The sequence below is a fragment of the Bidens hawaiensis genome, unplaced genomic scaffold (assembly GCF_021521415.1).
Source record: "Bidens hawaiensis isolate Kalapana, Puna unplaced genomic scaffold, B.hawaiensis_p1.1 tig00001382_1, whole genome shotgun sequence".
Lineage (NCBI taxonomy): Eukaryota > Viridiplantae > Streptophyta > Magnoliopsida > Asterales > Asteraceae > Bidens > Bidens hawaiensis.
The window spans coordinates 2627481-2640660 of record NW_027491078.1 but is presented as its reverse complement, the minus strand read 5'-3'; the positions used below and the strand labels follow the sequence as shown (position 1 = coordinate 2640660).

Genomic DNA, 13180 nt, shown 5'->3' with positions numbered 1-13180 from the left:
TCGGTTTATTCTAAAAACTCAATAAATATAAAATATGTTCATACGTGTTTTAGTTGGATTTTACTTCCAACAAATTTTGTCACAATTTTTAATTTAAAGAAAACACACTCCAACATACATCTATAAATTATCATACGATTGTTAATAAAAAAAATATAATATAAAAAAACAAGTGAATTCATATTTATGTTAAAAAACAGAAAATTAAAAGTTTAAAGCATCAAGAATACTTATGAAACTGCATAATAATCGATCTAAACTAATATATGACCAAAATATATAATTTAAGACTTTTGTAAGCTCGTTTGTATAGTCGAGGCTATTCGCAATCTCAGATTTAGTCCATCATCTAACATTCTCACAATAATCGCTTCAATTCACTATGTGCAATGTTGGCTCAATTATTGTTTGGACTCAGAAAAAAATTCCAACCTATGAGCCAGCCGGTGAAAAGCTTAAGTAACTACAACAACTTGGTTGTGGACTTAAGGGTGTTTTTTGTGATTGATTGGTTACTTAATGACGGCCAGGATAAGGTCATTAGATTTCTTGTTAGCAAAAGTTGTATTAGCATTATAAATAAATATTATCAAGGTAGGTTTCATAAGAGAGATTGCAATCAAAATTTTAAGTTATGTTTCCTTCATAATAATAATAATAATAATAATAATAATAATAATAGTTATCCAATTTATTCTTCTTGTGTGCTTTAGTTTTGTTCTTATTAATTCAATTTTTGTATAGGCACCAAACTATAAAATGATTAGCTTCATTGTACAACATATATAAACACCTCACGTTATTTCAGTATACCAATTTATACAAACACAAAATTTGAATAAAAGTATTTTATCAAAACACAAAAAAAGATCACCTTAGGGAGTATTATACTTCAAAAAATTTATTCATTGTGGCAATGGTTTGGGTGATGGTGATTCTATGTGACTTGCCAAGTGGTTGAAAACATTGTCCAGGGCCGGCTTTAAAGGAGGACATGGTGGTCGACGCCCCTCGACATGACACCTTGCTCCGGCCGATTTTTTTTGACATTATATACATTTTTATGAAAAATAACATGTATATTTAATATTTAAACTCAATCACACAACCACAATTTTGGTCTTGTGGCAAAGGGTATGACTCCCAATTTAAAGGTTGTGGGTTCAAGTCTCACTTGAGACATGTTTATGCTTATTTTTATACAAAAAGTTTTTTATAAAATATGAATCATAACCAAGTAAGCTCATTCAAAAATTAAATCGTTTGAACTCAACATAAAACTCCTGTTACTTAAGGCTCATTTTATTTCGCCTTCGATCCGAAAATTTTTGACAATTCTCGAAGACTACACTGACATTTCAATCACGCTTAGGGCATTCATTAGGTGTGGATAGGTTTGAGTGATGTTTTTTTGAAAAACCTTTCTCTTCATGAAAGTGATGGATATGTTCATTGAATCACTATGAGTAGCAGTTGATTCCAAATTTGTAGTTTTAAAAGGAAAAACATATTTAGAATTTGTAGTGTTAAAAGCAAATCATGTTTAGAAAGTTTCATACCTCTTGAAAACACATATTTATGTTCTGTATCCCACAATTTATGACCACTATATTGTTAGAATATACTAAATAATCACACATTTGATATGATGATATCCTACTATCAAATTTATTCACAAGAGTTAACACAAACAGCAAAACTTCTCACATGACCAAGTAAAGGTGTTAGCCCAAAGAGCATGTAAAATACCCTTACTAGTTAATTCATGTATACAAAGGAATTCAACTTGATAAAATTGGCACGTGGCGCCATTTAACACATGTATGTGTTTGCTACCTTTTTCATTATCTATACTGGATGTAGCCCGTGTAATGCACAGATAGTTAAGAAAATACAATAAAAAAGTTAAATTTAATAATATACGTAATAACATACTTTATAGATTTATAAGACATAAATAATGATAAATATCTAAAAAAACTCATTTAATACAACATTTAAAGTTGCATTTCTAACTTTTTTAGTAGTTCTATAACTGGTAATTGTATTACTTAGCGTATTAGTTGCCTACTCTAGTTAAATGACAAGTAAAAAAATAGTTTTGCTTTAATAGTATAAATAGATGTACAAGAAGTTTTATGAATAAACCAATGGTTCTACAAATTATAATGTTTTATTTTACTTAGTCTTAATCATGTAACAAAAACTTTCAGTGCTAATACAAAATTTCATCTTTAGATTCTAGTAAGTATATTAGCTCTTGAAAAATCATCAAGTGTATTAAGAAAACATAAGAAATGTAACGTTAAATGCTATTTATTGGGATTTAATAGATATTCAATGAGAGTTACTAGAAGTCATGGAAAAAGGTAAGATGCTAGACGTATTAGTCAAAAGTCGTGTTCTTCATCGCTAGCCTAGAAATTCAATATTCCATATACCAAATTACCAAAAGCGAACACAACGGTGGCGGCGGCGGTAGTAATAATAATAATAATATATTATTATTATTATTATTTATTATTATTATTATTATTCAACTAATCTATTAAAACAAAACTAATTTGTCCAGTTGTCCTTCTCCTAGGATGTCCATCTAATGTTCCATGTCATCCACTTTTCATACTTATAATTTTCACATACTTATTCAATTAATTTTAATCCTAATGCTAATTAACATGTAAACCAATATATAACACAAGCATTGATCAAACTTAACATTTAAAATTTTGAATTCATAACTTAACATTTTTTTAGCCAACCTAAATATAAAAAATTTCAATGTTCAGATTAGACCGATAAGAAGGCAAGCGGGTAACAAACTGCGCCGCTACCCCTTTTTGAATTGCAAAGCCCAATCTTTTAAAAACTGCATTTGCTGATCTTTGAGTCATAACATTACTATGCATAACCTGCTGAACACGGGTAAGTAACTCCACAGCTTCAGGCGCGAGAAAACCAAAAGTGTCAAAAGAAAAATTAATAAATATATGTTGGTTTTCAAGATACGACTTAACATTTACTTTGACTTTATTACATCTAACTAATATATTAAAGGAAAACTAATTTGTCCACTTGTCCTTCTCCTATGGTGTCCACCTAATGTTGTATGTCGTTATCCACTTTCCATGCTTATAATTTCCACATAATTAATCAATTAATTTTAATCCTAATGTTAATTTTCATACTATATTATGAAAGCAAAACAAGATATCCACATGGCCATCAAATATGAAGTCCACATAAGCTTACAAGGTTTTCATCTCTATAATTGCCAATAATTCACTAATTAATATTTTCTATAATCATAATCTCACTAATTAATGTTTTCTATAATCATAACCAACTATTTCCTTTTAAATGATCTAAAAACCGATTTTGACTACAATTAATTATTTATAACTAATTAAAGAATTCTTATCATAGCTATATATATTTTTCCTACATCTTATGGTTTTGCAGAAAACAATGTAAATAATTCTTATGATAGCTATATATATGTGTGTGTGTGTGTGTGTGTGTGTGACTTTGAAATTTTTTCCACCCGTATGTAACACGGGCCACTATCCTAGTTATTATAATATGGATTGCCCACTTGTGAACTTTATAATTAATTAGTTCAATAGTTATAACAAATGAGCTTTATTTTCTTTTCCATAAATAATCATGATTTTTTAAAAATTCTTAAAATTATCAAAATTTGACGTAAACCATTTCTAATCTGACGGATTAGATTGACCACTAGAATCTCACCGCGGTGACACGATGTCTGATCTTCTGACTAAAAACAAAGTTTTTCCATCACCTAACGTAATTTTTTTCGTCGTGTCCGACGTAATCTTTTTTAGTCTTCATCTTCTACATCTCAAATCCTAAAACCTCTATAACCAACCTCCATCTCCATCTTTCTTATTTCTTTACATGATCAAGCAAATTCATAGTGTAAATCGTTTAGTTTTTTGAGAAGAACACAACTAGGGCTGCCACTTTTACCCGACACCCGAAACCCAGCCCGAAAAAACACGTACCCGAACCCGAACTAACCTGACCCGAAAAACCCAAACCCGAGAAAAGACTAACCCGAACCGAAGTAACTCGGGTTTGATTTATAAGTTTCAGGTCAACCCGAAAAACCCGAATAAACTTTTAATTTTGAAATTAAATATATTTTTAGGTTATTGTTACTAAAGTTATCAGAATTTGAGCCTAATCAACTGTTGTCATTCCAACTATTATGGATCGATTGCTTATTGTTAATTTATGTTTTCCGTTTATTACTAATAGAAATCGTAATCGAACAACCAAATCGCGTCTGATCGAAGACGATTATGGTTCGAGTTAGTTACTAAGTTTTACTCTTCTTTTAAATTGTTTTATGACTTTATCAAGTTATGTTGGTTTATTATTTGATTATTTGCGTTACGGGCAAAGAATAATATTTCGTTTTAATTTTAGCATTGAAGTTTTTTAAATTTGTTTGTTTTTAGTTTTATTTTTTAGGATACTCGAAACCCGATTAACCCAACTCAAAAAAACCCGAACCCGAATTACCCGAACCCGAAAAACCCGTGAAAGATTTGGGTTGGGTTTCGGGTTAAGATTTAAAACTTTGAAACCCGAAATCCAAAAAACAAACCCGAAGAACACCCCTAAACACAACCATAGTGTTCATTTTCCACATATCACATTTGTTTTTGACAATTCGCGCAAGAAAGCGACAAACACATGAGTTTAATTTAAATAAATTCAATGGAAGATTAATCCATCGTTTAGGTTTTTTAGGAGAAGACAACCATGATGTTTATTTTTCACAAATCACATTTGTTTTTAAAAAGGCATGGTCAGCATTTGTTATTAAAGAATTTTTCCTTATTTCGTTATTTTCATATGTAGGCCATCTTACATGGAATAATCAACAATAAATAAAATTTCTATAATATGATCCTGTAATCCCGTAGAAAAGTCGAGTTGTGACGGCTACCAAATATTTGTTTCTTGGGGACTACGTCCCTCCACATCAAAATCAAAATATTAAAACATTAAAAGAAAATGACATGCCAACTACTTGCTAATTTACCTTCTATAATTTTTATTTATTCTTTTTTGCGGTGAAGTTGACTTATGGTCATGTTAGAAATATCATGTCGTTATTACGTAGTTAGTAGGCCTTTAATTAGGTCAGTTAGATAGTTATTCTACAAATAGGGATAAAAATAAGAATATCAAAATGATTTTTATCTAAAAAACCGTTTAAAAAAATGATGGAAAATTAATTATAAAAGAAAACATAACTCAAATTTTAATACGAAAACAAAAAAATATAAAAATACAAAAATGTTTCCACCGTATTCTTTATACTCACAATAAAAAAATAAAAAGAAAAAAACCTCAAAAAAGACACAATGTTGAGTGAAAAAGATCATTGTATCTTTTTTGTTTATCATTGTGTTTGTGTTTATTATCGTCATTTTTTTTGGGGAACGTGAGGGAAACAATTTGGTTTTTTATTTTTTATTTATATATTAAGTTACGATTTTTTTATTATTTATTTTGAATTTTTTAGAGGTTTTCTGCCTAGTCACAAATCGATCTCACATTTTTCATTTTTGTTTTTTTTTTTCATTTTATCTTACCCCTTTAACTAAACCAACCTTACACAAGGTATGTTGATTTAACTAGATAAATAAAATAAAATTATAATACGTGTGCATATTATTTGTGAAAGGTGGAATTGGACTCCCTTTCAATTCCATTTCACCTTCTGTTAAACCTTAGACCACTAGAAAAAACAAGTTTAGCGCGCCGCTTTGGCGCTTGCGTAGTGTTGTTGGCTTCGTAGGGTGTTGAATTAGCAAGTGCGTGTGGCCCCCAAACCTCCTTGCGACAAACAACCTAAAAATGTTTGACCACTTAAGAGCATTCTCAGTCCGTCCTTCATCTCCATCTCTATAATTACACTAAGCACTGCATTTCTCTCCTGTTAAATTAAATAATACTTTTTTATACATATATCATTACAGTTTTCTCTCTGCTTTACTCACAACCAGTTCAACGAATATTAAAAATAAATACGGGTTTCCCCAAATGTACAAAAACTTACTACATTTTTTCTCTCCACCTTATAATTTACATTCACAGCCACTCTCAACTCCACACTAAGCATTCCCATCCTATCCCCCAAATTTATGTGAGTGGAATTTGTAAATTATAGGGTGAGGTTTTGAGTGGTTGTGAGTAGAGGTGCACAAACCGGTTTTTTTTGGCCAAGAAAAAACCGGTTCGGTTAATAACCGGACCGGTTAATAACCGGTTTTTTGCTGTCAAAACCCTAACCGGTCTAACCAGTTAGGACCGGTTTAGAAACCGGTTAGAACCGGTTAATAAACCGGTTTTTTTATTAACCGGTTTTTTTTTTTTTTTTTTTAAAAATTTCGCGGTTTCAAATACGAATATTTGTTTTTTACATTAAAAATACAAACATTAAATCGTTATCGCATATTCGTAACTCAAAAATACAAACATTAAATCATTAACACTGAAGAAATCTCTGCCACGATTACATGAACAACTTGCTGTTTCTTACTCATGATTTGCCTCCATGTTTGCTGTTTCTTTAACTAATTTTCTTCGCTACCCGATCCCGAGCTATTTCTTAGGTAATCGTCGTACGCGGCTTCTTCATCGGTCATTGGTTGAGTGTGTCCTTCATTGACCTCGTCTTCATACAAGCCCGCTTCATACTCCATTTCCCCCTCGAGTGAGCGTTGATGTTGTGCCCTATCTAAAGAGTCCAAGTAATCCTTGTAGCAAATCGACATCTCTATAGCTGGTGCAGTGAGTCGAGTCCTCCTAATCGATATAACCCTGCCATAAACAGAAAAAGCAGACTCCGAAGCTACCGTGGAAGCTTGGACCGTTAGTAAAGCAATGGGGCTTGTTGGATAGTAAACCCCGGATAAACTAGTTGTGCAAGATTTAAAAATTTGAAGGACCTCCGTAACGATCTCAATCAATAACCAGTTTCTAGGATCGTACGGTGCACATTTACCCCTACTTGACAAAATTTGATGAAACGCAATTAATGATTCTTTTTGTTGGATGGCTTTCTCAAACATATTACAAGTCGAGTTCCATCTTGTTGGACAATCCCAATTTGGCCCCAACCATTGACAGTTAGCTTCTACACAAAATTTTTTGTATCTTGAAAATGTTTTATTGTTGCTAAAAACATCTCGTAACATTCTTTTAAAATTGTTTCTTTGCGTTTCGATCACGTTTAACCCATCTTGCACGGCCAAGTTGATAATATGTGCAATGCATCGGCTATGAAAAAACGCTCCATCACAAATAGGTTTATACTTTAATTTTAAATGGCCAACCGCGGCCGTATTGTTGGACGCGTTATCAAACGAAATTGAAAAGATTTTATGTTCAATCTTGTATTGTCGAATGACTTTATCCAAGATTTGAAAAATATTTCTACCCGTGTGCGGGTAATCAAACAATTGAAACGCAACGGTTCGTTTCATCATTTGCCACGACTCGGGGTCAACCCAATGAGCCGTCACACAAATGTATGAGTCGGGCGAACCATGAGGTACCGACCACACATCCGTTGTTAAGTTTACACCGGTTTGTAAGTTTGAAAAGTATGAAATTAGTTCGGATTTAGCGTTTTTCCATGCTTTAAGACAATCTCTTCTAAGGGTCGAACGACTTACGTGTTGGTAGCGTGGTTGAACATAGTTTTGCATCATCTCCGTGAATTGAGGGTTGTCGAAGTTGTTGAAAGGAAGTGTTTGTTGAATCACAAAGTTTGAAAACTTTTGACGTACCGCTTCAACGTCGTACGTAAACACCGCTCCTTGATTCGTCATCTCCGGCTGCGAACTACTTCCCGATTCGTCCTTCAAGGCCTTGCAAAAGGGTCTTTGTACATGCGCTTTTAAAGTGGAGTTTGCATCTTTGCCATAAAACTTCAAACAATGTTTGCATCGAGCTTTTTGGCTACCGTTAGACATTTCGCATAGGTCGAAATGTTGCCAAACATCATGGTTTCGTTTCGTGGGGATGACCCGAACGACTGTTTCTCCCGTGTTTGAGGCACCCATGTTGACGGATGAAGCAGCACTTTGGGAGGCCATGATAATCGACTACGAAATAAGAGTGGTATACTCGAGTATGAAATAAACGACTACGAAATAAGAGCGTATGGAGTGGTAATGTGGTATAATTGAGCGTGAGATAACAAAATAATCGCGTATGAAATAAACGTTTAGAGCGTTTGGAGTTGTATAATCGAGTGTGATCTAACCAATACCCAACCTAAACTATATATAGATGTTTGTGGGGGTAAAATGGTAAAAAAAAAAAACGGTCCAAAAACAAAAAAAACAGGCATATAGCCGTTATACAACGTTCAAAAACCGGTTTTTAACCGGTTAACCGGTTATGGAGACACCGGTTAACCGGTTTTTCCACAACGGTTATAAACCGGTTAATAAAAAAAACCGGTTTTTCCATTAACCGGTTCGTTAACCGGTTTTGGATCTAGAACTTGTAACCGAAAGACGAACCGGCGGTTTGTAAACCGGTCAAACCGGTTTTCGTCAAAACCGGTTTCCGGTTTAAACCGGTAAACCGGTTCCCCAACCGGTTTTTTTGGCCATCTCTAGTTGTGAGTGTAAATTATAGGGTAGAGAGAGAAAATATATTGATTTTTTGTAAATTATAGAATGGAGAGGGAAAACTGTAATGATTAAAGTAAAAAAAAATATTATTTGATTAAACAGAAGAGAGAAAATGTAGTGTTTTTTAGTGTAATTATAGAAATAGAGATAGGGGATAGGTTGGGAATGCTCTAAAATTTGCTAAATCCCCTCACATAATTTTATATGATGGGTTAAAAAAGCTCTAATTAACTAAAAGTGACCATTTGCATTTGTGAGGTTAGGGGTTTCGTTTTAAACCTTTTGAAATTACATCTGCATTCCTCGCTGCTTACTCGCGTACAAAAGTTTGATCACCATGCTAAAATTATTCGAATTTCTAATGAAACGACAATTATACCCTTGTAATTAAAATTTTATAAAACTAAATTACCCACCTTCTAGTGTTTTATTTGTCCCCTCTTCTTCCTAGTTCTCCTTTCCAACCACCGTTGCCCTATCTTCTTATATATCGAAGCTCACATTTTGGAGTTTTGTTTTCTTAAAGTGTTCCACATGTGAACTACCATGGCAAATTCAAGTTCAAATTAAGATTTTTTATTGTTATTGTGGAAATTCAATATAAGTATTGACTATTGACTACAAGAGGTGGGTAAATCGAGTATTTACATGAACCATAACCAGGTAGAAACTGGTTTAGGGTTTGGCCAACAAAGTCAAGAATTGGGTTGAGTAGAAACAGGTTTCGGATATGGTCGGGTTTTGACTGGTTTCACCAGGTTTTTATCGGGTTTGGATGGGTCGAATTCGGGTTTGGACCGGGTAAAATGGAAATGATTCGAGATCCAAGTATAGCTTCTTTGAAAAACTAAAACCCAGTTCATAAATCTAAGTCGCATAGGTCTAGGTCCGGTTTCGGGTCAGGTACACCAAGTCGGGTCCGAAACCGGTTTTTTTCCCACTTGTATTGACTATTGTTTTATCAATATTTCTATTTTTATAAATGTTGAGATTCATGAGCTTACACATAAACTTGCAAATTCGATTTAACTACTATTTCCTTTACATTTTTTATAAAACGATCTTATACAATAGATTTATATCTGTTATCAATGTTAGAAATATACAAATAAATAGTGTAATTATTATCACAACAAAAAAATTTATTAATGTTAGAAATATACAAACAAATAGAGTAATTATTATCACAACAAAAAATTAAATAGCGTAATAATTAAAACTTTAATTTAATGTTGCAGCCTAATAATAGTTAAACAAATATTTTTTATATTTTTTCACAGCAGGCGTGTAAACCAGTAAACCACACAAAGACGAATAAATAGTAAAATACTATAAGAGGATAAATGCTTGTATAAATTATAAACTTTTACAATCAAATGTACTACCAAAAATAATAAACCGTACCAAGTGCAAGACAGCTGGTGCATGCATATAAACTTAAATAATAATAATAATAATAATAATAATAAACATGATGGTCCATACCAATAGCCACTTACTGGCCCCACTGCAGTGTCACATGCACCTCATGCATTAAAACTTGTACATATCCAAAAATCTCCCCTTCGTTCCCTAGAAACAAAACTCTGGTACAAACGCACAATTTTCTTAAAATCACCACCAAAACATATCAAAATAACATAAAACATACCATCTTTAAAGTTTTTAACACTTGCAAAACCATAATACAACTCAAGAACACCCCTTTGGACGGCTCTAATAGCACAATAAAACCCAAAGGACTCTTTAATTTAAACATATAAACTTATAATAAACTTATAGAACCTTACAAAACTAGTAAAACACTCATCACTCTGGTTGCTACAAAACTTATAGGCACGCGATATTAATCGGTTGATCACTCATCCAAGCGAGTTCCTCGTGGTTTAGTTCGTCTAAATCCCAATTAGGCAACTCGCACGCTTCGTTATCATCGAACCCCCCTAGCTGAAAATCGTCAAGATCACCAAACCCGTCTAGCGGTGAAGCTAGCCCGTCGAATATCGAATCGAGCTCGAATTTCATTTCCAAACCTTGACCTATTCCCGCCAAAGTCAATGCTTCCTCGACCGTTTCAAGAGCCCGATCAGACTCGTTGGTTTGAGACATCTCGGGCTCGGGTTCGAGAACCGTCGGTGTGGTTTTTGAAATCACACCGACCGACTCCTCGGAAGCCGCGGGTTTCGGCGACCGAGAAACCGCACCTCTCACGGTTTTAATATTATTCGAACCGGCTTTTGAAGCTCCGGCTTTTGAAGCCTCGGCCATGGCTTCGAATTCGGACTTTTTCTCCTCGTAGGCTCTCGACGCCTCTTCGGCGGTATTATACGTTCCGAGCCAGACCCGTTTTTGCATAAACGGGTCACGGATCTCCGCGGCCCATTTCCCCCATTTCCGTTGCCGGACGCCTCTCAATTTCAAACCGGACGCCGGCGAACGTTGACCAACAAGTTTGGTCAAAACCCTCTTTCTTTTTAACCCACTGTTACTACTATCCTGACACGAACTCTCAGACTCCAACTCCTTCGCCGGAAAACACTCCGCCGTCGCCGGAATCTTGATTTCTCGCACAATCCGTTTACACCCAAACGGTTTCTTATCAGTTTCGTCGTCTGATGAATCAGTCAGATCCGGGTCGTAGCAGATGACCCGGATTCGCCTCATGGGTCGTACCAGATGACCCGGATCCGTTGACTTTGCTCTGTTTCTTAATTGACTCATCGTTTCAAAACTTTAACTCCGGCGGCTAATAATCAAAACCCTCAAAAACCCAGAAATATAACTCAAAAACCCCAAAAAACAAATAATTGAAGCAAAACGGGACAAAATTGAACCAAATTCGATTAGGGTTTAAGTCAACGGCCCTCTGAAGAACAAGAACAGCTCAAACAACGTGTTTATATGAAACCGCCTGCAAATCAAAAATTGAAAACAACCCATTAAAATTAAACACAAAGTAAGCAAAACCCATGAATTAATCATCTAATTGTTGAGTATTGGTTAACTAGTAATTACTCACCGTTTAGGCCTCAAACGCATCGAAACGGAGGGAAAACAGAGGGTAAAGCAGGAGAGAGCAGAAGATATGAATAATAGAGTGAAGGATGAGAGCTTCAATTGAGCTCCAGTCACAGCCAGTAAGCCTGCCGACATAAAATCAGGTTAATATACGCCGTTAATTAGAGGGTTTTGCAGGGTTGAGAGCTAAAAGAGTGAAGGAAAGATGAGAGAGTGGATACATATAGGCCATAGGGGAGTGAATATTTTGGGGATTAGAAATCAATGGTCAGGATTTGTTGTGGTGAAACCCTAATGCTTCCTTCTTTTTTTTATCTTTTTCTTTTTTTCTTTTGTTTTTTTAACTAGCTACGAATTTTTTTTTAAACTGATTCCTGGTTAAATTCACCGATATTTTAAAAATCCGTACGAATCGACCGGTTGAATAGGTCATTTCAGATTTTCATACGACAACCGGTATTCAGAGACCGGTAATTTTAGGCGGTTTACTGAAACATCGTAACCCTGGTTTTTTAAATATGCCGATTTAAACCGGCAAAACAGTTTTAAATCCAAGAGGTTTTGATATTTTTTGCGGCCCATATTTTTCAAAATAACTTTTAATAAAACGGATAAAATTGAAACGAGTAAACACTGTAAATGACGATCCGTTAATGTTGGTTTATTTACATCTTTTGTAATTGACTAATTTCATATACAAATTACAAACTTTTTATTTAACTCGACCATTGTTCATAAGTGACATTTGGCTCACGTGTGATGTTTATTAATATACCTTTAAATTATTTTTGAGCTGAAATTGCATTTATATGGAATTAAAAGGTAAATTATTCAACCCGGTTGAACCTCCCGGTATATTCCGATTCAACCGGTTATAACAATTTTAAACTAAATCCAGTCCACTAAAATACCAGTTTTTAAAATATTGATTAAATATAAATCATACGAAATACCAAGTCTTTCGTTAACACTTCACCACTAGCTCATTAAGAAAATGGTGGTTTTGAAAGCTTTTTTTTTGTTTGTTTGTTAAAGTGGTCAAAGTTTGTTAAAGACTGTAGGTATTTGAAGTCACTTTTTTTTTTTGTTTTCACTTTTAGTGGAAGGAGATGTTATACTACTATATGTTATTTTACGTTGAACGAGGGAGGGTACATGTGAACGGTATGCATACAACTTATATTATGTTGAAAAAAATATAATATATGCTAGCTGCTAACACCTGGTCCTGTATCACCTCACATTTTCATACTATAAAATTTGGATGCTATAAAGTGTCTTCACACCACTAAAATATTAAAATAGGATAACAATGCATACAGTAAGTCAAGCACCTTTTCTTTCATATTTTAGTTATTGAAGAGAGAAAATATAATTTCTTTTCTTCGTCTTTAAAAAAATTAATAATAATAAAACGAAGCTATGATACATTCACTAAAATAATCATTTTGTAGCAAATAATTTATTTAAAA

The 13180-nt window shown here is 33.7% G+C and overlaps 1 protein-coding gene across 1 annotated transcript; it reads right to left on the bottom strand.

Annotated features, from left to right (window-relative positions):
• Nucleotides 1-10308: 10308 nt before the first annotated feature.
• LOC143572740 (ethylene-responsive transcription factor ERF118-like) lies at nucleotides 10309-11411 on the bottom strand. Its single transcript, XM_077057817.1, has one exon. It carries the CDS (start codon nucleotides 11409-11411, stop codon nucleotides 10521-10523), a length of 891 nt encoding a protein of 296 aa, XP_076913932.1. The 3' UTR covers nucleotides 10309-10520.
• Between the last annotated feature and the right edge of the window lie 1769 nt (nucleotides 11412-13180).

Bases quoted from the DNA above. Each gene is read 5' to 3' on its own strand.
- LOC143572740 (XM_077057817.1), bottom strand. From the start codon at position 11,411: ATGAGTCAATTAAGAAACAGAGCAAAGTCAACGGATCCGGGTCATCTG.